Source organism: Ananas comosus, linkage group 7, assembly GCF_001540865.1.
Source record: "Ananas comosus cultivar F153 linkage group 7, ASM154086v1, whole genome shotgun sequence".
Classification (NCBI taxonomy): Eukaryota; Viridiplantae; Streptophyta; class Magnoliopsida; order Poales; family Bromeliaceae; genus Ananas; species Ananas comosus.
In genome coordinates this window covers 4,498,916-4,520,837 of record NC_033627.1, presented here as the reverse complement: position 1 = coordinate 4,520,837, position 21,922 = coordinate 4,498,916, and the positions used below count along the sequence as shown (strand labels likewise).

At 35.5% G+C, this 21,922-nt stretch overlaps 5 protein-coding genes across 8 annotated transcripts; 4 read left to right on the top strand and 1 right to left on the bottom strand.

Moving 5' to 3' along the window:
• LOC109712287 (protein UPSTREAM OF FLC-like) lies at nt 4,128-7,613 on the top strand. Of its 4 annotated transcripts, XM_020235770.1 has the most exons (7): nt 4,128-4,217; nt 4,313-4,592; nt 4,704-4,773; nt 4,856-4,971; nt 5,097-5,922; nt 6,592-6,891; nt 7,224-7,492. In XM_020235770.1, exons 2-7 carry the CDS (start codon nt 4,439-4,441, stop codon nt 7,297-7,299), a joined length of 1,542 nt encoding a protein of 513 aa, XP_020091359.1. In that variant the 5' UTR covers nt 4,128-4,217; nt 4,313-4,438; the 3' UTR covers nt 7,300-7,492. The 4 variants fall into 4 exon arrangements, 3 of the variants coding, with proteins under 3 accessions (XP_020091359.1, XP_020091360.1, XP_020091358.1); XM_020235771.1 differs by having other exon boundaries at nt 4,157-4,592; nt 6,601-6,891; XR_002216804.1 differs by having other exon boundaries at nt 4,159-4,592; nt 6,592-7,084; nt 7,224-7,613.
• On the top strand, nt 8,430-10,003 carry LOC109712777 (probable prolyl 4-hydroxylase 7). Its single transcript, XM_020236530.1, has 5 exons — nt 8,430-8,542; nt 8,636-8,710; nt 9,410-9,467; nt 9,732-9,836; nt 9,956-10,003. Exons 1-5 carry the CDS (start codon nt 8,430-8,432, stop codon nt 10,001-10,003), a joined length of 399 nt encoding a protein of 132 aa, XP_020092119.1.
• LOC109712288 (probable prolyl 4-hydroxylase 7) lies at nt 8,567-11,323 on the top strand. Its single transcript, XM_020235772.1, has 6 exons — nt 8,567-8,710; nt 9,410-9,467; nt 9,732-10,325; nt 10,413-10,585; nt 10,666-10,723; nt 10,886-11,323. Exons 4-6 carry the CDS (start codon nt 10,532-10,534, stop codon nt 11,188-11,190), a joined length of 417 nt encoding a protein of 138 aa, XP_020091361.1. The 5' UTR covers nt 8,567-8,710; nt 9,410-9,467; nt 9,732-10,325; nt 10,413-10,531; the 3' UTR covers nt 11,191-11,323.
• LOC109713118 lies at nt 14,036-16,531 on the top strand. Its single transcript, XM_020237083.1, has 2 exons — nt 14,036-14,915; nt 16,394-16,531. Exons 1-2 carry the CDS (start codon nt 14,078-14,080, stop codon nt 16,456-16,458), a joined length of 903 nt encoding a protein of 300 aa, XP_020092672.1. The 5' UTR covers nt 14,036-14,077; the 3' UTR covers nt 16,459-16,531.
• Nucleotides 17,982-20,546, bottom strand: LOC109712536 (probable prolyl 4-hydroxylase 7). Its single transcript, XM_020236143.1, has 7 exons — nt 20,377-20,546; nt 19,766-19,823; nt 19,296-19,400; nt 19,037-19,094; nt 18,765-18,940; nt 18,622-18,682; nt 17,982-18,467 (listed from the first exon to the last, which is right to left on the bottom strand). The coding sequence occupies exons 1-7, from the start codon at nt 20,523-20,525 to the stop codon at nt 18,151-18,153; spliced, it is 924 nt and encodes a 307-aa protein (XP_020091732.1). The 5' UTR covers nt 20,526-20,546; the 3' UTR covers nt 17,982-18,150.

Sequence of the window (21,922 nt, the reverse complement as noted above, 5' to 3'; positions counted from 1 at the left end):
ATGTGGGAGAGAGATATGGTTTAGAAATTCAAAGCTTTTCTTGCAAGCTGTGTAGCGACCAATAGTGAGAACAATAGATAGGGCGATATCAAATGGAGATGGATCTCTTTACAAAAGTTCTTAGTCAAATGTATAGTAACCCAATCCGTTAGCACTAATAACTTATTGGTTCGAAACCATAAAAAAGAGGGTGGAATTGGAACTTGATATTGACAAGATTTTTTTCCTACATTCGAGCCGGAGAGAGATATGGTCTAAGAATTCAAAGCATTTCTTGCAAACTGTGTACCGACTAATTAATAGTGGGAACTATCGATAGGACTAGATCAAATGGAGGTGGATTTCTTTACAAAAGTTCTTAGTCAAATATGTAGCAATTAAATAGAGATGGATCTCTTTATAGAAGTTCTTAGTCAAATCTGTGTAGTGTCCCAATCCATTAGTACTAATAACTTGTCGAGCCCAAACTACCGACACAAAATGTTTAAGTATAGTTATTATTATTATTAGAGCTTTTGGTCTTTAAATTTTTATTCATAATTTCTTCTAGACACATCTCACACTTACTATGGACAATCCTCAGTAGACATCCTGAGCAAAGGTGGGGTGAATAATGAGGAAGGAGCTACCAACAGTTGCTGCTACATGGTGGATCCTATGGCTCGAGCGAAACCAAAGGATCTTCCGCAGGCAGAGAGTAGATACAAGACAACTGTCGCAAGATATTAGATGGCTAAGGAAGATTTGGGAAGAAAACCGAGTTTCGTAGTAGCATTTTCGCTCTTGAGGTCTAGTCGCCTCAGCTCCGTGGCTCAGTTTATGTGTTTTATGAATATAATAATAGATAGCAAACTACCTATTCTCAAAAAAAAAAAAAATCTTACATTTTAAAATCACACAAAATTATTTTGCAAGATGTGCAATATAAACTACAATATCATTAGCAATTTAGTTGAGAAAAAAAAATGTTTAATTGTTTGATAATGTTTAGTGAGTCAATTATTAAAATTAAAAGAGACAAATTTAAAACCAAACTATAGTGTTCCTTGGCGGGGTTTTCTACGAAATATATTTTGATATGAAATATATATAAATATATATGTATAGTAATAATATTATTTTTTTTAAAATTTTTTTATCATTAAATTGAAGTCCTCGTAATTCTACGCAATCTCCAGTCGTTGTCGACTACTTTACTGTAACGGAAACTGTGTCTCCTCCGTGTCTTCATCCTCTTCTCCTCCTTTACACGCATATAACTACTCGTACGGAACGCACCGATATTTTAAAGGTACGTAAATATGTCTGGAAACCCCCTCAACTATTCTCAAATGGACCCCTCAACCTTAATTTTTTTTTTAATTGGCATATTTTTATGGCTTAATTATCTATTAGAAATTGATTCAACCTAGTCTTATTCTCTCTCTCTCTCTCTCTCTCTCTATAATAGTATTAATTAATTTTTAATATACAATTTTATTTGGTTAAATTCAGTCAATTCCAAAAAAAAAAAATCTCAATTTTTAAAAAAAATTTAGGAAAAACTTCAAAAACCCTCCTGTGGTTTCGTAGTTTCTTACTTTGCCCCCCTGTGGTTTAAAGTGTATCAATTTGCCCCCCCTGTGGTTTCGTTTTTATCTTTTCGGTAGCTTTTTCGTTAATATTTCATTAAATTATATACAAAAAAACTTCAGATACCAATCTAGATTTATCAAATATTCACTTTAGTACCCTTTAATTTTAACTTTATCACTGATTTAAGAAAAAAAAATAATGAAATTGATAAGAAAAAGAGAAAAAAGAAACCACAGGGGAGCAAATTGATACATTTTAAATCACAGGGGGGCAAAGTGAGAAACTACGAAACCACAGGGGAGGGTTTTGAAGTTTTCCCAAAAATTTATAGTTGAGGGAGTTGTTAGAGAATTTGTTATAGTTGAGGGAGTCCCTGTGCATTTTTACCTTATTACCATCTTTTTGCAGGCCCCTTTAATGTAGCGTGGAAAGCGCGCAAACGCCACGATCTCGCGCTGCTCCTCCTCCCTATTGCAGGGAAAATTATTTCCTGCACCCGGTGTATCCGTACACCTCATGCACCACACTTAATTTTGCATGATAGGTGTGAGTGTCTCAAAATTAATTAAAATCAAGGGTAAACTTCAAATACCACAGCCATGGTTTCATATTTTCTCATTTTAATATTCTGTGGTTAAAGTATATCAATTTTATTTTTTTCTTTTCGACAGCTTTTTCGTTAATATTTTGTTAAATTATATATAAAAAAACTTCAGATACCCCATCTAGGTTTATCGAATATTCACTTTAGTACATTTTACTTTTAACTTTGTCACTGATTTAGCAAAAAAAAAAATAATAAATGGAATAATAAAAAGAGAAAAACGAAACCACGGGATACTAAATTGATACACTTTAAACCATATAGTACTAAAATAAAAAAAATACGAAAAAACAGAAATGATATTTGAAGTTTTTTATAAAATCAATTAGGTAGATACACTTCGTGTCATATATTAAAAGGTCTTCCACTAAATAATATATTATTAAAGTGTCAAATAGTCTCAATAATCGACAATTAAAAAAAAATGATTATGGTTCAATTTGCAAGAAATTAATGTCCAAAATTTAGTTTTTTTTTTTCCTTTTATATGCAGCCCTTTTGAATTTTTTTGGGCACATCATCGATTTAAATTTTGGATAAGCTTTCAATTTTTTTTTTTTTTTTTTTTTTTTTTTTTTTTTTTTTTTTTTTTTTTTTTTTTTTTTTTTTTTGTAGTTTAGCGCATATTCACTTTGCCATCCTATGCCTTAAATAAATTTTATTTAATAACTCTGAGGTTTTATTTTTAGTTTACTGGAAGGATTTAGTGTTAAAAAATAGGATAATATTGCAAATAACAAATGATAAAAGTGTAGATTAAAGAATAATAAAGTACTATTTGTACTATCTTGTTGTTTGCAAAAAAAAATATTATTTTACCATATTTTGAAATGCTAGATACGTACTGTAAAATAAAAATAAAATCACAAAGTATTTAAATACAATTTTGAAATCATAAAATGATAAAATAAAAATGCACTAAACCAACACGGAAAAATTGAAGTTTATTTTAGGCCAAGTCAGGCATCGTTGCCTTTAATTTTTTTTGTTTTAAATATTAATTCTTGATAAACTTGTATAAATACAAATTTCTTATTATTATGATTAGTTAGTTTACTTCTAAGATATTTTTAAAATAATTTAGAAGTCAAGGAAAGATAAAAACAATTCACCTTTTTCTTTTTAAACAATTCACCATAGAATTTTGTTTTAAAGTCTTTATCTTTCTAATTGAACACTCTTTTCAATTTTTAATATTAAAAATATATATTAGCCGTTGGATTGATAGAGTATAAAATTTACACTCACTTTTTTCATTGTATAGTTTGCACTTGTTACACGGCTAATACTTTTTTGACAAAAAGTGTTTGTCGGTCACCCACATGTTAAGCCAGCTAAACCGTCCTGATGCATAAATTCGCAAACTGCTAACGATCAAGAATTGAGAAAATGACACACGATAAATCCTGTAAATTGGCATATACAAAAAATATTTTATTTTATTTTATTTTATTTTTTGAGAGAAAGATAGCACGCTACCCGCTTCATTCATTTAGCAGATGAATTTAGCTACAGGACTTGACTCTTGGCCTCGGAAAAATAGAATTACAACTGAGAAATAGGATTACAACTGAGAAAAAAAAATACAATTGAAAAAAAAAACACAAGTCAACTGAGCTGGCATGGCTGATGGGAAAAAAATGAAGGCCATAAGCACCGGGCGTATAGCTAAGTTGGCTCACTTAATATGCCTAGAGATACATCTACCATATAAAATTTATACTATATCATCAATAATTAGCAAATCATATCTCTCTTTTCGAAAGGGAAGTATAATAAAAGTTTTTTTTTTTAATAATCATGATTGGATGGGCGAATACGAGAGAAATAATTTGATTGATTAGGAATATCTTACCAGCAATATAACTGATCTATTTTAGACTTTTTTTGTGTATTGGAGTCTGGAGACGTACTTATAAACATCCGGTGCAGGCAATGTTTTGTGGCATTCTCGATCCACTCCCACCCACCTCCTTCTCTTTCTCCCTTTGCCCGTAAGCAGCAATTCAATGCTTCCCCCACTCCCTCCAACGAAACCGTACTCTCCTCCCCCCCACTCCCCACTCCCCCCTCAATCAATTGAATTTAATTTAATATACTCCTTCTAATTCCCCTTTTTCCACGGCAAAGTAGTAGCAGCAGCAGCAGCAGCAGTAGCAGTGGCAGTAGCAGTACTACAACACTCTGCTTCCTCTCTCCACCCTTATTCGCCATTCCTCGTCCCATTGCATCAGGGTTTTGAGATTTTTGAGACGGGAAATGGAAGCGCCCGAGGAGGAGGAGGAGGAGAAGAAGAAGAAGAAGAAGAAGAAGAAGATCCCCGTTGTGTATTACTTGTGTCGGAATCGACGCATCGAGCACCCGCATTTCATTGAGGTGCCCCTCTCCTCCCCTGAAGGGTTGTATCTCAGAGGTTTGTGGGGATCGAATTGTTTGGCTCTTCATAGTTTTGAAATGCGGATTAGAGATTGTTGTCTTGTTATCTCGATTGTTTTTTTTTTTTTTTTGTTTTTGGTTTTTTTAGATGTGATTAATCGCCTTAATTTGGTGAGGGGAAAGGGAATGCCCACCATGTATTCGTGGTCGTGCAAGAGGTAAAATGGAGAGCGCCCAAATGATAAAAATCCCTTTTTTATGGTGTTTTGGGTGTGAAAACGATGAATTTGATCAATGCAGGAGCTACAAGAACGGATTCGTGTGGCACGATCTCTCCCACGACGATCTCGTCCTCCCCGCCAACGGAGATGAGTATGTTCTCAAAGGTTCTGAACTCTTAGATCAACCCTCTTCAGGTAATCCAAAAATTGTGTAAAGTAACATGTGTTGTTCCCTTTGATTCAATGTTGATAGTAATAAGGAAGAGAGGTTTGGAGCTAAACAATCCAAATGTGTTTTCTTTCGTTTCATGTTCGTTTAGATCGGATTCATCCAAACAACGGGAACCCAAAACTGAAAAACCCAAAGCAACCCCCCCAGCAAGAATCACCCAAATTTTCTAGATCCAAAGAAGCTCCTTTTGCTTCCTCCTCTCCTCCTACTGTTGTCGTTAGAGAATCCAACCCTCCGCCTTCTCCTCAAGAAGATGAAAAAGAGGAGGAAGAAGAAGAAGAAGAAGTGTCGTCTCAAGAGTACGTCTCTTCGGGTTCGGCGGAGTATAGAGTATACAGGCCAATTGGTTCTTCGGACGCAGCAACTCAAACTGATGACGAAAATAAAAAAAGTGATCACCACGATAAGGAGAACGAGAATCTCACTACGGTTGTTTCTACTGACAATGGCTCGACGACTCTTGATTCTATCAATAATCATGCTCGACTTTCGAATGGTAGCAGGTCAGAGACTTTAGAGTCTTTGCTTAGGGCGGATGCTAGAAACAAGAACATCTTTAGAAGACTCAAAGAGGAGGAAGTGCTAATTCCCACCGGGCCAAAGATGAAGCCTGGTAATATCTTAATGCAGCTGATCACTTGCGGGTCTTTCACCGTGAAGGATCACGAAAGCTATGGTATCGTCTCAAATTACCAGCCAAGTTTCTCGCACATGAAGTTCCAATCATCGGTATTTGCTCGCTCGAGTATGCTTGGAGAGCTTGATTGCCTTTCGAAAGATCCAAGATTAATGGGATTGAAATTGGAAGATAAGGAGTATTTTAGTGGTAGCTTGATTGAAACTAAGAAGCATCGGGAGGATATAGGGGAAAGGATGCCCGTTCTGAAACGATCTTCCTCCTACAATGCCGAAAGGTGAGCCTCGTCTTTATATCATATTACGTCCTACATTTGCCGCTCACTCAGTAAGGTCTTACTCTTTGCCTATCTGAATATGTAGTACCACATAACACTGTAATTTTTTGCTAGTTCTGCCTGGTTTTGAGAATGGCTTCTCTAATCTGGAAGGCACAAGCATTCAGAAACTGGGTGTTTGGTTGATAACTAGGCTGGAAATTTTGCTGTGGTAGAAGCTAAAATGAACTTTTGGGTAACAAACAGAAGCTTCAGTTTAAAACTTCTGCTTGTTCTGCAGTGGGAAGCTGCAGTAAAATTCTAATGAGAAAGCTATTCGTGCTTCCTCACGTAGCTCTACTATGATTGCAATTTATGCAGATTTGGATGCTTCATCGTTATGAGCGTAAATCGAGTTGGTTCATGAAGTGCCCATGTTCTAATTTAGAGAATAATGCAATTAACTAAATGCTTGCCACGATTGTACTGATAAGTGCCGACGCTAGTATTCTCCTAAGCATCATTTAAAGGATAATCATTTATTATGCTGAAGTTGTTCTTCAGTGTTTCTTCCTTTTTGTGTGTCCTTTACAGATCTCTTATTTACTGTGTCACTCCTATTGCCATGTTCTCTATCTTTTTAAACTTCTTTGAGGTGCTCTGTTACATATTAACAGTTAATACATACAGAAAGTGCAGGAAGTGCAAATTGGAGTCCAGAAGGCACGGGGAAGAGATTGAGGACACATCAGTTACAAGATGCCTCCCTCGAGCTATCAAACTTACACCTCCAAAGCAGCCCAAAAATGAAAAAATTACTTCTCCTATTTCCGATTGCCCGAGGTGCTCGTCTGTTGGGCCCGAGTGTGACCGCTCCTCAATAGGAGAAAGCAGCAGAAGTATCACTCATGCTGCCTCCGTTCATGGATCATCCATGAGGTTAGAATCCTTGAAAGAAGAAAAGGAGAAGCTTATCAGGATCGAGGAAAGTTAAGTCCATTCTTTGGCTTCAAAGAATTGTTGTTTAAGCAGAGATGTTCGAAGAAGTACTAACAACACTTTGTTGAATCTCCTAACCAACTTCGTGCTGTACCAGAAGCATATATTTCAAATTTGAGTCTGCTTTTCGAATCCAAAAGATCATTTTAGCTACAGCAAAAGTTCTTGGTTCTTCAAGAGCCAGGTGGCTGATTACTTGTATCTTCAACTTTTTGGAGTAAAGAAGCTGTTTTAGATGCTAGGCCTAATAAACACTTTTGTTATATTTTAATACAGTGTACACATCTTGATAGGGTGTTGCCATTCGTTCTTTTCTCCTGCAGGCTTATGTCGGGAGCCCGAGTTATTATCCAGTCAAGAATTCCATGCGATGATAGTGCAGACGGCTCTGACACCTGATAAGCATGATCTTCTGATGCTTATAGTATATCCTTTCTTCATCAATCTCCTTGGAAGGGTTAGGTTAAAAGGAAGCATTATATGATTTGAAGAGTTGTTACAAATCAAATGTTGTTATCTTTCTCGAACATTCATGTTAAGTTTGATTGCTTTCTTGAAAACGGAAAACTACTAATGTGGTCAACTTCTGGTTTGTTGCTTCCTTTGTTCTCTACAAATTGGTCGGTGAAAGACGAATCTTTCGTTAGCCATAAGCAGGTTGTTTTGATAAAACTCTTAAATGTTTTTCTCAGAAAAAGAGAGATATTTTGTTATATTGTTTACCAGGAATATGTACAGTTCCATTGCAGGAGCTGGCTAAGCTTTTTGTTCCGCCGCGTCACTTGTATCTAGCAACAATAAAACCTGAGTTAATTTGCAGAACAATTTGCAGCGTTAAAACAAATGGTAACCATCGATTTTACAGTTAAATGTCTCCAATCCATACCGGGCACTGGTAGAAAAAAAAAAAAAAAACCCTGTTTCATCTGATCTTCGCATATTGTGTCATGCATGAGGTTTCTTGTGGTTCTTTTTGCTGCTAATGTGGAAGAGTTCTTATTGTTCCCACACATTTCCAGCAATTTGAACCAATGGAATGTTAATTGTTGCTGCCTTTGAAACTGACTAACAAACTAACCAAGAACTTAGTAAGACAGAGGGAGTTGATATACAGTAGCATTAATGTGTCTGAAAACATATTCACAATGGAGTCAACAGCAGGTCCCTTTTTCTTAAAAATAATGTCTCAATCTTAAGATTCCAGAAGAAATAAGCAATCATAAGAATGTGTGTGACTTGGGCCAATGTGCAATTCAATTTCCACATACAAAATACTCACATGCAGAATCATATGTTGAAAATATAAAACTAAGAATACAGCATCAACTTTTCATATAAGAAATTTCCTGTTTGCTTTTATTGATGGAGTTAATGATACCACAATTAAAGAATTAAAGGAACTCATTTAAAACCTCCTAGTAGCTCTTTAACCTTCTAAATGGCATTAATTAGGAAGATAATGTAGAAAAAAAAAAATAAAACTTAATTGTCTCCTTTGTGATGTACCCTCCTCTTCTAATTAATCAAAAATGGGTTTCAAACTTTCTCTTCTCCCTTCCATCTTTCTCTTCCTTCTGTTCTTCTCTCTGCCACCAACTCCTCTCAGGCTTAAACTGTTTGAAGGAATAGGAGTCAATTTGGTGTATGTTACAATACCTCTCTTTGTGTTGCTCTTTTATAATATACATCTTTAACACTTTATCTTCTTTATCTGTGGATATTCAATTACCTTTAGGATTGGCATTGGTGAAAGAAGGGATAACAATGTCATAGATCCAAGATCTATCACCCAACTCTCATGGCAACCAAGGTTAGATAAGTTTGATTGTTCATTTGCTTCCGTATTTTGCCGCAAAATTGACAAAACCATCAGTTAAAAGGCTCAGCTAAAAACTAAATTGGCATTCAATATATTTCAATAGATTTTGACGAAAGTGTCGATTGGTGGTACATAGAACATAGCTAAAAAATCTCCCAGTAAATAGGCCAAGCAAAAGCCTTATTTGCTAATTGTTTGTAATTTGTAAGCAAAAACTTGCATTACAAACCTTTTTTCCATCATACCTCTGTATCTTTTTTCTTATACTCTGGCAAAAGGCATTTTTACAGTATTATCAAAAAAAGAAAAGCTTATGCTCAGAATCAAAAGAATAAAGATGACCCCGGATATGCAAAAAGTAATCCTATTTTGGTTGAAATTAAGCTGTATTACTTAGAAGATTTATTCTGTATCTATCTATCTACTATCGATCTATATCTCTTTCGGGCTAATTTGGATTGATTACATGAATGACATATGAAATCACCTTGCATCTTACAGTCAAAAAGAAAAAAAAAGAAGAAATCTTAAGCTTGGGCTTCCGATTTGCGTAATTCATATTGTAGGCTTACTTCAGAACTTAAATTGGAAAGTTTAACAACTAAAAGATCACCTAATTTAACCCTCTCCACGCATTTTTTCGTTTCGCACTTTATGTAAGTTGATAATTCATTTGCCATTTTGGTGCAGGATTTTTCTCTATGAGGGCTTTCTCTCCGACGAGGAATGCGATCACCTCATCTCCCTGGTAGAAAAGTTCCCTTTTATATTGCTAAATTTTTCATAAGATTTCAATGATTACATATCAGCATACCCACAAACTACCCAACTATTTATACTAGATATCTCAGGAAAATCTATGTAGTAATATTACCATTTTACTACTACCATGCATCAGCAAATTACACCCTCTTAAATCGCCATTTGAAAGAACTAAGACCCCTTTGAAATTATTCTTTATCTTATTTTGAATTTCACTTTCGATTGTGTTATGTTTGCTTTCCGAGAGCAGTCGAAGGGTAAGCTTAAAAAATCTACAGTCATAGAGGGCTACGGTGGTGAGAGCAAGCTTAGCACCGCGCGAACTAGTTGGGACATGTTCCTAAAGCCAGGTCAGGTAAATTACTAGCTCAATTTCTCCGATGTCATTATGATCCATTGTTTACATCATTTTGGTTGTTTTTTCCTTTGCTGTAAGCAAATAGTGTTTTCATTGGTCGCCAAAGATACACTTAGATGGCGCTCGTGCTATTTCTCATCGCGAACATGGTTGTTATCGGCTAACCAAATGCCGGTATATCATTCATGTTCTGCGCCCTTTAGAATGCCTAATGCACTGATCTCGTAACCAAAACATCGATTTCGTCAGCTGGATATATAAAGCATCTGCTAGTGAATCCATAATCTCTCATCATTCAATCCTGTATTTCGTGTTCTTCGCCACGTCGATGAGCCATTTTATAATGTGATTATCAAGAGCAGCAAGTAGCTTGCGAATTTACCATGTCTAAGGTGTAGACTATCATCATTTTCCTCTGCATTTCCAAGGATGAAATTGTTCGTCGAGTTGAGAGCAGAGTCGCTGCTTGGACCTTCCTCCCAGTAGGTAAATTTACTACAGCATGTATTCAATTAAACAAGTTTGTAATTGTTTTGTTGCTTGATAACAAAACCTTTATACTCCCCGCGCTAGAGAACGGCGAGGCCATACAAATACTCCGTTACGAGAAGGGCCAACTGTTTGTGCCGCACGTCGATTACTTTAAAGATGTAAAAGGGAACAAAAAGGGAAATCGAGTCGCGACAGTACTCATGTACCTAGCTAATGTTGCACAAGGCGGGGAGACAGTCTTCACGAAAGCAGCGGTACAGAAGGCGATCTTCTAGTAAAGAACTAATCAAGCTATCATCTTCATCTAAACCATTTTCCGCGCATTTTGTTGCAGGCGAATCGACAAAGGAAAGGTGATTCTCTCGCTTTCTGTGCTTCAACAGGTTTTTCAGGTAAAGAATTTACGAGCAAATTCTATTACCAACCACTAAACCACGAAGAATGCAACTGTGTTAAAACTTTTCCAGTACTAAATAACTTGTTTAAGTTCATCGAAGTTCAGAAACTTTTATTTTGAAATCGTATTGAGATAGTGTTTGATGAGCTTATTTCAGTGAAACCGAAGAAAGGCGATGCCGTGTTGTTCTTCAGCCTGCATCCGAACGGCACTTTGGATGGATCAAGTATGCATGGGAGCTGCCCAGTAATAGCAGGGGAGAAGTGGACTGCGACGAAATGGATCCATTTGACACCCTTCAGTTTTCTCTCGTCGAGTAGACGGAGCAAGGAATGCGAAGATGAGAACGAGTCCTGCGCGCGATGGGCCGCGAAAGGCGAGTGTGAGAAGAATCCTGAGTACATGGTAGGCACTGAGGAGTCTCAGGGTTACTGCAGGAAGAGTTGCAAGGTGTGTTCTTGAGTAGATCAAAGAAGTTTGGCTTGGTGTGATGGTTTTTATTGAATTCCAAAGACATTTAAGAGAAAGATTAGTTATCATCTAATCTCACTAGTTTCGCTAAAAGATAATTCCAAATTAATCTGATAGAAAATTGTCTCGGAATAGTCTTAACATATCTGCTTATGTGCGCGTAGCGGAGATCAGATGGGCTATGCATCCATACCGCAAAAATGACGGTACTGTAAACACTATCTCGCGAGCTTCAAAGGGCTTAAGACCGGGTTTAGTAGACTAATTCCATGTTAGTGAAACCACTAAAACAGCCATTAATGATTAGTTTTTAAAACTTTGGCTTGTGAGGTTTCATCAAGCAGTTGAAATTAATGAATATTATATCCCTCTAGAAATCAAAGAGTGTAGATTTCATTTTGCTATTTTCGTGGATTTTGTTTGCTAGGATTTCATATACGAATTGCTACTCACGCTGAATAATTAATCAGGGAGTAAATTATTTATATACACTTTAGATGGGATGAACTTTATTAGATACAGCACATCTTTAAACCATATATAGGTCTGGGTTAGACTAGAACTCTCCGTAAGTCAATTTGACTTATCGAATCTACATTTATTTTAAAATAAAATTTAGAAAACAATAATAAAAGTCTTTTTCAATTCATACCAAACATAGGAGAGGAACAAGAGAGGAATAGATTCCCCGGACTTTTTGTTTACTAATCTCAAAAAAAAAAAAAATTATATCTCTATTTCCACGGCTACCTATATACAATTCTTATAACCAAAAAATCATCAACAACTCACGTATATAATTTTAACAATCTTAAAACGAGAGAGAGAGAGAGAGAGAGAGGAGGAGGAGGGGACGGGACTACGAACACGGGAGTAGGAATATATATATAGGCTATGATTGGCTTTAATAAACGTGCTGTTCTAGGGGAGGTGACCACTAATTTGCATGCATGTGGGTGCAACATGTTTTGACACGAATAATTAATTAATTAATGGTACAGATCTCACCGTTACGATTTGTGTGCATTTGTGTGCAATTTCCGCGCGTACATATATATATATTTTGAGTAACGCCTTGATCGACAATTAGAGAACGTATTATATATAATTTTATTAGTAAGATAAATTTTTTGATTGTTTTCTATTTAACTATTTTTTGATTATATAATATCAGATTTAGCCTCAACCTCCTTTAGTTTCCAGAGATCGTAAAAAAAAAATTCTTCATATCTGTGGTGCAGATAACTAGCTAATTAACTAGCTCTTCGGTAAAGAGCTAGAATAATGGCTTAAAAAATAGGCTAAATTATAAAAAAAATCCATCAAAACGTAATTTTTCACTATCCATCCCGTCTTTTAAAAATCTACATTTTGCCCTCTTGTAAAATAAAAAAGGTGCACTTTGCTCCAACCGTTAGTGATCCGTTAGGGTTCCGTTATAAAATATTTTTTTATGTCCAAAATGCCCCTCTGCTTTTTTTTCCTGTTGCTTCGCCTTTCTCCGCCTCGCCCTCCTCTACTGTCTCGCCCTTGCCCACATTCCCGTCCGTATCCACAAATACCCCTTCGCCCTCCTCCGCCGCCTCGCCTTCGCCCTCATTATCATTACCCACCTCTCCATCCACCCCCACCTCGATTTCCACCCTACTGTCGCCGAAATCGAGGGGCGGCGAGGATGCAGGAGGAAGATGATGCGTGAACCGCAGAGAAATCGCGGCCGATCGAGGCTTGAACCGCTGCCGATCGAGACTGATGTTGAGGAAGATGAGAGAGAAGACGAAAATGGTAAGGGGCAAAATGGTCATTTTATCATCACAGTCCACACCGTATCCTCCTATAAATATTTTTCATTTTACAAGGGGACAAAGTGTAGGTTTTTTAAATGACATGGAGAAAAAGTAAAAAATCAAATTTTGACAGAAAGATTTTACGTAATTTAGCCTAAAAAATAAAAATCCATCCATGAATACCTCACATTCTCTCACATTCTCTTACTTTTTCTCTCTCACTTTCAAAATTTTATATTTTATTCCCTCAAAATTTTAAAATAATACATTTAGCTCCCCCCCTCTTCATAATTATGTTACTATTATATACATTTCTTATAATTTATACCAAAAATTAATATTCTAATAAATAACAAAAATATATTAAAAAATCNTTTGTTATCCTGTGGTTTAAACTGTATTACTTTAATTAGTACTATGCTGTTTTGTTTTTATCCACTCTGTTAATTTTTTTCTTAAATTAGCGAGAAAGTTAAAATTATAGGATAATAAATAAAAATTTCGTAAATTACAGAGTATTAAAGTGAATATTTGATAAACCACATGCAAAAAGAACATACTTCAAATGTATATATTACATAGGGAAGGGGAAGGGGAGTATGCAAAAATTTCAAATACCATCCTTGTGGTTTAGTAGTTTCTTTCTTTGTTATCCTGTGGTTTAAATTGTATTATTTTAATTAGTACTATGTTGTTTTGTTTTTATCCTCTATGTTTATTTTTTTCTTTAAATTAGTGAGAAAGTTAAAATTATAGGATAGTAAAGTAAAAATTTCGTAAATTACAAAGTATTAAAGTTAATATTTGGTAAGAATTTCTGAACTATTTTATACATATTTTAATAAAGAGTTAATGTGTTGATGGAAAGAGAAAATTAAAATCACAAGTACTAAAATGACACACTTTAAATCATAAAATAGTAAAGGGGAGGAATGCTAAACTACAAGAGTAATATTTTGAAGTTTTTCTAAAAAAGTTCCTGTATTTTAGCACGTAGAGAAAAATAGCAAACAAATGCACATCAAACTATTACACAAGCACATACATATAACATACTCCCCTGTCCCCTTCCCCTTCCCCTTCCCCTTCATATGCATATATATCCCTCTCGTCACCCCCCCATGCAAAAAAGAAACACTGCCATGGCTCCACCCTCTCTCACCAAATTCCTCCTCCTTGTCCTGCTCGGCGCCGCCTCCTCTTCGTCCGCCCACGTCGCCTGCGCCGGCGGCGGCCACCAGGACCAGCTCACCTTCACCACCCGCTCCGGCTCCTACCCCGTCGACGCCGTCGACTACGCCAACCAAATCCTCTACGTCTCCGACCCCTCCATGTCCACCTGCTCCGCCACCAACCCCTCCCGCGGCTTCTCCCTCGACTGGGACGCCCCCTTCGCCTTCGCCGACGCCCGCAACGTCTTCGCCCTCCTCGACTGCTTCCCTACCCCCACCCTCAACGCCACCCTCTGCGACACCTCCTCCTCCTCCTCCATATGCGGGCTCCTCTACACGTGCCCCGCCGTCGCCGCGCTCGGCGCCCCCGTGTCCACCTGCTGCGTCTACGCGCCCGCGAGCCTCGGCCCCGCGTTCGACGTCGACCTGACCCAGCTCCGCTGCGCGTCCTACGCGGCCGTGCGCGGCTTCAACGGCGCCGAGACGAGGCCGGACGAGTGGGACTTCGGGATCGCGCTCAAGTACAGGTTCAGCGCCGACGACGGCTTCCCCAGCGCCTGCGCCGACTGCGAGAAGAGCGGCGGCATGTGCGGCTACGCCACCGCCGCCACCGCCACCGCCACCGCCACCGCCGCGGTGTACAACTCGTTCGCCTGCAGCTGCGGCAACGGCATGAACTCGTCCACGAATTGCTACTTCGCCGCCTCCGCCGCCTCGTGGAGCAGCGGTGGCGCTCGCCGCCGTATTTTGCCGCTCGGTAAGAGCTTACTAATTCAGAACTTTCTACTCCGATATTACATTAAATTATGTAAAATAATTATTATATTTTAATAATTTATGCTGTTATTAAATAATAGTATTTTTATATTTTATATTCAAGATATACTATAGTAACAAAATATTTTCAATTTTTTTTTAAAAAAAAATTAAAATTCACAAATAGTTCGCAAATATTTGATTATCCAGAATAGTTACATAAATTAGTTATCAATACTTAATTACTAATAAATATTTCTTGTACTGAAGTCATAAATTCTTAATCCCCAACCGACTATAAGGTGGTGTCACATTTCACATGGGTTAAATCACCATTTCATATCATGTTTTACCTACCAATTTCACATTAGTACTTAATTTAATAAAAATCTGAATAATTGCGTCTGAGAATTAATTTTGTACTTTTATATGCTCTTAATTAGTTCATTCTAATTTTATTTTATTAACTGAATTTTCCAATATTTTTTTTTGGGACTCTAAACTTTTGAGCCATGTCAAATTTCTAATCTATTATATGTTTATTACTCGTGGCATATTTCTCTATATTAGCTCTTATTTGCTAATTCTTGATCACTTCAAATTGAGCCTTCCTTTGAGCTGGACTTCAAATTGAGCCTTCCGTGCTATTAAGTTGTTTTCGATGATGCGGCTTTCAAATCAACGATCGGCTCCGTTAGACTTGATCTATACTATTGAAAGTATTTGGAAACTAAATCTCAAAATTTTTCGACATCATTTGGCTAGTGATCAAAAGGTCTCAAAATTGACAATTTTAATGGTAGATGTGATACATTTGTAAATATAACGGCGTAAAATAATTCAAATCAGATGAAATTTTTATAAATTTTTTTTTTTACTATTTAGAGTAAGATCAGTAGCCCTGATCTTAAATTCAAGTTTTCTATCATCATTTTTATGAGATTTTTATTTTCAGCCGTTCATTTTTAGACTACTCGTTTGATAGGTTAATGATACCGAAAAATTATGAAATTTAATTTNATGAAATAGAGCTCCCAATTTTAATTGTTTTGATTGACACTCTTTAATTTCTGTATTAATTTAGTTTGAGTTTCTGTAGTCAATTTAGTTAAACAGTTTTGTTGAATTTCATGATTGAATTAGTTATAAGCAGTTTATATAATCCAGTTTTATTCTCTATAAATTAGTTTAAACTATTAAATTTGATAAAATTACCGATCACTTTGGTAAATTTTTTATTTATTTAGCTAAAATCACTCGATTCTATGGAGGGGGTCTGAATCAAAAAATCACAGTTCTTGTTAATTAACTTGGTAAAAAAAAATCAAAAGTTGAGAGGGGGTTCAATCAGCTAGAAAATCATAGGGCAAGGGGCTATTTCAGAACTGCATAAAGTTGATGGGTCTTCATACATTTTTACCAAAATTCTATCATGAATTGTAGCTAATAAATGATTTTTTTATAATCTATTTCGTGCAGGGCTTTGGTTGACATGTATGTGGTTGGCAATAGCATGGACCCAAATTGCAATTCTAATATCATAATGTGTATTATAAACCAGATGACTTAAAAAAAAAAAAATTCAAGTAATTAATTTATATGGCTTTTTTTTTTTAATTTCTCTCCCATATATTCTCTTTCATCTACTTTATGTTCTTTATGAGCATATTATTGTTGTTTAGTTAATTTGATTTTCTCATAATGAGAAGAATAATTATAAATAGTGATCCTTTTTGTAGTTAGACCAAAAGATATGTTCATAAATAATTTTAGTTATCAGCTCAAAAGTAAGAGAATAATAATAGAATAAAGTTCCATGCTGTTATTAGCCTTCATCTTTGCTTTTGCTTAAAATAGGGGATCAAGGTTCCATGATCCATAAATGCAAATCTTAAAAGGTCTTTTTTTATTTTTTCCTTTTAGAACAAAAACAACCCACTCATTCTATCTTACTTGTGCATTAACATATAATTAGTAACTTGAACTTAAGCATTTTCTGTCAATATTTAACCCGACAAATTATTAATGCTAAATAGACTAGTCATGTCAAACTCAGGAGCCGAATATAATAACGAACAAAGCCTTAAAATATCAACTTGTATATCCTTTTCCTTAGTTTTTGTTTTTATAATAATAAACAATCTAAATTATTATTCTTTTTTTTTTTGGAGAGATAGGTATCACGTTACCCGCTTCGTTTATTTCATTTAGAAATAAACTTAGGTAGAAATATAAATCAACTAGGATTCGAACTTGGGATGTCAGGTATCAACCACCAAGCCCTTTGCCACTTGCTAAAGGGACGATCAGTAACCTGAATTATTCTTAAAATCACTATCCAATTCTCTATACATTAAACTAAGATGAACAGATCAGATTATGCCTTCAAGGCTTCATTTGGTAATGCAACCCTGCACCTTTACTCAATGAACTTATTGGGAAAGTGAAAAAGAAAAAAAAAAGGATTGAGGTATAGGATGTTTTGGCCACTAAAGAAGAGAACATATTCTACAGGCAATTATGGGTTGGCTTACAGGGAATCTGAGCCACCTTTTTTTTTTTTTTTTTTTNGTAGCAAATCCTAGAAAAAGTTGAGTGTGCTCAGAAAATATTAGTGAAGGTTTTCTTTCAATCTGAAACTGTTTTCTTCGCCTTAATATTTCAGTTAAGTTTCAGATTTGGATCTTCCCTTTCAACAATTTTGAGTTCCTAAATACCTATCTGAATCGATTTTCTTAGCAATTCCTCTATTCGAGAAGCAGAAATTAAGTACATGACGACGAAACTTAGGGATACATAGTTTGATAGGGAAGTTGAATGAGAATTTGATCCACTTAAAAAGCAAAATCTTTAATTAAAACTATGCTCCTAGTAATGCAGAAATTTCTTATAAAAAGGGGTATTCAAAATAAGAAAGTTAATCAAATAATATGTGATGGTAAAATAGATATGCTTTAAAATGCAATCTACTTCCAGTGGATAGCAGTACTGCATGAAGATAAGTGTTAAAACTTCATTTGAACAAGCAATCCAATGCAATCACCATCACCACATGTATAATCTCTTATTGTTTGGATTTTCTATTTAATCGCCAAGCCATTTGGTTTTCGATGAAAACATAGAAAACCTCAGCATACATTTTAGATGATGATATAATAACTGCAAAATGAGTTACACCAATATGTGCATCTCAAGTAGAGAAAGGAAAAAAAAAAAGAAAAAAGAATTTACAATTACTATGAGTCACATATTCCACAACTCTTGCGACAAAATCCGTGCGTATCGTTGATTCCGACCATGTACAGAGAGTTCTTCAGACACTCCCCTGCAGCTGCCCACTGTGGGCACATCACATTCTCATCAGAGCATTTCCTGCTCCTGCCAGAGTTGATGTTCATCTCCAATTTGTCGTAGGATCTCACATGAATCCATTTCGGTGCAGACCATTTCTCGCCTTCTATTACCGGGCAGCTCCCATGCAAACTGTGTGGGTCTGTCGTGCTGTCGATGTTAAGGCTAAAGAAGAGAACCGCATCGCCCTTGGTAGGTTTTACTGCAGCAGAGATAACTAATTTGAGTGCTGAAAGGAATACTAAAACGAATACTGAAAAGTTCATTTCAGCTTCTCGTCGCAGAAAATGCTTTTCCACTAAGATGTATTATAGCTTGAGAAACATGTTCTTTTCAAAACATAAGATGAAACTTACCTGCATAACCGCCTCTTGCACAATCGGACCAAGAGTCGTCCTTAGGTTGAGATTCCCATCCCTAGAAATAATAATCACAACCACTTACGATGCGTGATCTTAACTTAGCATAGACGACGGTTTAAGTAACGAAATTTACGCACCTCAGCATTAGGAAAGACCGTCTCCCCGCCCTTTTCTACGTCAGATAGATACATAAGCACTGTCGCTGCGCGATGACCACCGCGTACTTGATTTATTTGGTCATAAAAATAATCGAAATGTGGCTCGTACTTCTGACCGATTCCGTACCGCAGCACTTGAATGGGCTCGGCATTTTCTGATTTCAGAATGTGTTAGGTAGAAAATTTTTTTAAAAAAGAAAAAGTTAATAGGAATCTGTCGGTCAGTAGGAACAGAAATTCATATGAATTACCTTCGGGCAGGAAGGTCCAGGCAGCGATTCTTTGCTCAATTCTGGCGACAATTGCGTCCTGCATGGAAAGGGGTGTTATTCTCATTTTTCTTAATCCTGTTTTATCAATTGTTGTGATACGATTTAGCGAATCTGTCGGTATTACTATGCTGAAAAATTCGTCAGACATTTTCTGCACATGTTGAACTTCAATTTTGGTATTTTGTAACATCAACCCTGAATCTCTCTCTTGATGTAAATCCGGTAATCGGAGAAATACCTGACGCTTCATCAAGAACATGCCGGAGCTCGTCCGAACATTGCTCATCACACTCTTCCCCGACTCATTATCCGCGACCATCGATTTCGCCAGCTTACTCTTTGCCTACTCATAATCCAAACCGAATCAAGAATAAGTAAAGTGAGGACATATAAGAGAGATTGATGTAAAAATGTATGAAGAACCGGTTCTTCAACTATAGCGTATTTTTGAAATATACCCTCAAATTCTGCTTCTGTTTGTTTTTCAGCACCCCTCAACTTTTGTTTCTTTTAATTTGAGTTATTTCAAACCAACATTCTCAAACTAAACGGAAATTTCAATTCATCTTCTAGGCACAATATTAAGTAAAAGCAATTAAAACAAATGATATCATTAAAAAAATAAAAATAAATATAATGTTCAGAAGCTTATTTCAGAATAGCCTATAAGTAAGTTGAGGTGCATCAAAAATAAGTTAATCCACATACCAACTTGATCAGGTGGTCGCACTCTTCATCAGAAAGAAACCTCTTATACAAGAAAACCCTGCACAAAAAAAAAAAAAAAAAAAAAAAAAATCTAAATTTTTTTAAAATTTTAAAATGGCTTCACAACTATTATCGAAAATATAGTCACGAACTATTGGCTCAAAATATTTAAGCCCAATCTATAATCCTTATATTTTTAATTATATTACGATGAGCGTACAAACAGAAATGAAAAATGACGATCGCAATGTGGACAAACTACGAGATAATAAAATAAAATGGAACATAAAGATTTACGTGAAAATTTTTTTGCAAAAAAAAAAATTACAAACGAAAAAATAGAAAACTTCACAATATTGTGGAAGTACAATACGCTGTATCGTCTCTACAGTGAAAAGAAGAAAGGAGTTTTTTAACGGGCTCAGGTTGATGCTAACTGCTACAAATGTCTATTTTTTTTCTTCACACTTTTTTTAAAAAATTTATCGCACTGCAAATTAAACTGCAATCAAATTTGGAGGGACATTTAACAAATTATAATTTCTTTCCTATCCGATAATGTCAAGATAAAAAACTCGAACAAAAGAGAGAAGAGATTGGAGAACTGAAACCTGGGCTTCCACGAGACCTGGGTGACCCTCGCGGGGTCGAAGGCGACGGGCCCACCGCTCGTCTCCTCGCGGAGAACGAGCGTGAGGGAGACGACGAAGAGAAGAGAGAGGACGGCGAGGGCGCAGCGAAATCCCAACCCCATCACCATTATAATTATTATTATTATTATTATTATTATTATTATTATTATCAAGCGTGAGAAATTGGATGGGTGGAGAAGCTCGATCTTTATAGAATTGGAGTATGGAGGGGAGGGGATGTTAATTAGCGGCGCCCACAGAAATTGCCGGGAGGTCTAACTCTGCTTTCAATATCTGCTTTTGCTGGAGTTTCCGCGCCCACGGAGTCGACCGTTGGATTTTTGAATTATAGTTTTTAGGGTAAACTTCAAATACCAACCCTGTAGTTTCGTAGTTTCTGACTTTAGTACCATATGATTTAAGTGTATCAAATTAGCGTCATGTGGTTTTATTTCTATCTTTTCGTCAGTATTTTTGTTAATATTTTATTAAATTATATATAAAAAACTTCAAATACTGCATCTAGATTTATCGAATATTCACTTTAATACCCTTTAGTTTTAATTTTGTCACTGATTTAATGAAAAAAATTAGTAGAATCGATAATAAAAAAATAAAAATGAAATCACATGGCACTAAATTGATACACTTTAAACCATAGGATGCTAAAGTAAGAAAATATGAAATTACAGGGGTGGTATTTGAAATTTTTCCTAGTTTTTAGGTAAACATTTGGCTAGAGTAGTACGCTAGCTCTCCCGTGATTTTAAAAGCACACAGGTTTTTCATGATTATAAGTTATTTTTGATGATAAGATACTCAATTCAACAATATGTTGTATTAGACATGATATACAATATTAGAATTATTTAGAAATTAAATTTTATAATTTTTTAATATCATTTATTAAGTGATCAAAGAATTTTATAAATAACTATTTTAACGATTGATCGATGTGGCACATTTTTAAGCTCAACAATGGAAAACAATCTAAATTAATTCAAATTACATGAATTTTTAATAGAAAATTCTACTTAACATCAAATATAAGATCAATAATTCTGATTTGTAATTTGAGTCTTTTATCACTTTTTTTATGAAATGTTTATTTTTATTCGTTTATTTTTTAGGTTGCTCCTTCCCTAGGTAAACGAAATCAAAAAATTATAAAATTTAGTTTCCAGATAATTCCAACATTGTAGATTATGTCTAACAAAATCGATCCCAATATTAAAAACAGCTTATAAGTATAAGCCTCCTTACTTTCGAAAGCGCAGGAGTCTAACTCTATATGGCTAACATAAAAATAAAAACTCTTTGGATTGCCACGCTTATTTCAATTACCCCTCCACATAAAAATACATAAATTATCCCCTCTATTTTATTATTACATTAAATAGATCCAGCTATTTTGAGTAATTATTGAAGTTAACTATAAAACCTTATAAAAATAATTTTGGTATAATTAAATAAATTGCTCAAGAAACTATCAATTTTTATAGTATTAGAAAAATAAAATATCTCC

Excerpts from the sequence above, each read along its gene's own strand:
- LOC109712777 (XM_020236530.1), top strand. The coding sequence starts at position 8,430 with ATGGGTTTCAAACTTTCTCTTCTCCCTTCCATCTTTCTCTTCCTTCTG. Across the intron at positions 8,711-9,409 it reads CAACTCTCATGGCAACCAAG|GATTTTTCTCTATGAGGGCT; the intron begins GTTAGATAAGTT and ends ATTTTGGTGCAG. Across the intron at positions 9,468-9,731 it reads GCGATCACCTCATCTCCCTG|TCGAAGGGTAAGCTTAAAAA; the intron begins GTAGAAAAGTTC and ends TTCCGAGAGCAG.
- LOC109713118 (XM_020237083.1), top strand. The coding sequence starts at position 14,078 with ATGCATATATATCCCTCTCGTCACCCCCCCATGCAAAAAAGAAACACT. Across the intron at positions 14,916-16,393 it reads CCGCCGTATTTTGCCGCTCG|GGCTTTGGTTGACATGTATG; the intron begins GTAAGAGCTTAC and ends TATTTCGTGCAG.
- LOC109712287 (XM_020235770.1), top strand. The coding sequence starts at position 4,439 with ATGGAAGCGCCCGAGGAGGAGGAGGAGGAGAAGAAGAAGAAGAAGAAG. Across the intron at positions 4,774-4,855 it reads TATTCGTGGTCGTGCAAGAG|GAGCTACAAGAACGGATTCG; the intron begins GTAAAATGGAGA and ends TGATCAATGCAG. Across the intron at positions 6,892-7,223 it reads CTTATCAGGATCGAGGAAAG|GCTTATGTCGGGAGCCCGAG; the intron begins TTAAGTCCATTC and ends TTTCTCCTGCAG.
- LOC109712536 (XM_020236143.1), bottom strand. The coding sequence starts at position 20,525 with ATGGTGATGGGGTTGGGATTTCGCTGCGCCCTCGCCGTCCTCTCTCTT. Across the intron at positions 18,941-19,036 it reads CTGGACCTTCCTGCCCGAAG|AAAATGCCGAGCCCATTCAA; the intron begins GTAATTCATATG and ends TTCTGAAATCAG. Across the intron at positions 18,468-18,621 it reads TGCAAGAGGCGGTTATGCAG|TAAAACCTACCAAGGGCGAT; the intron begins GTAAGTTTCATC and ends TCTCTGCTGCAG.
- LOC109712288 (XM_020235772.1), top strand. The coding sequence starts at position 10,532 with ATGTACCTAGCTAATGTTGCACAAGGCGGGGAGACAGTCTTCACGAAA. Across the intron at positions 10,586-10,665 it reads CAGTCTTCACGAAAGCAGCG|GCGAATCGACAAAGGAAAGG; the intron begins GTACAGAAGGCG and ends ATTTTGTTGCAG. Across the intron at positions 10,724-10,885 it reads TGCTTCAACAGGTTTTTCAG|TGAAACCGAAGAAAGGCGAT; the intron begins GTAAAGAATTTA and ends AGCTTATTTCAG.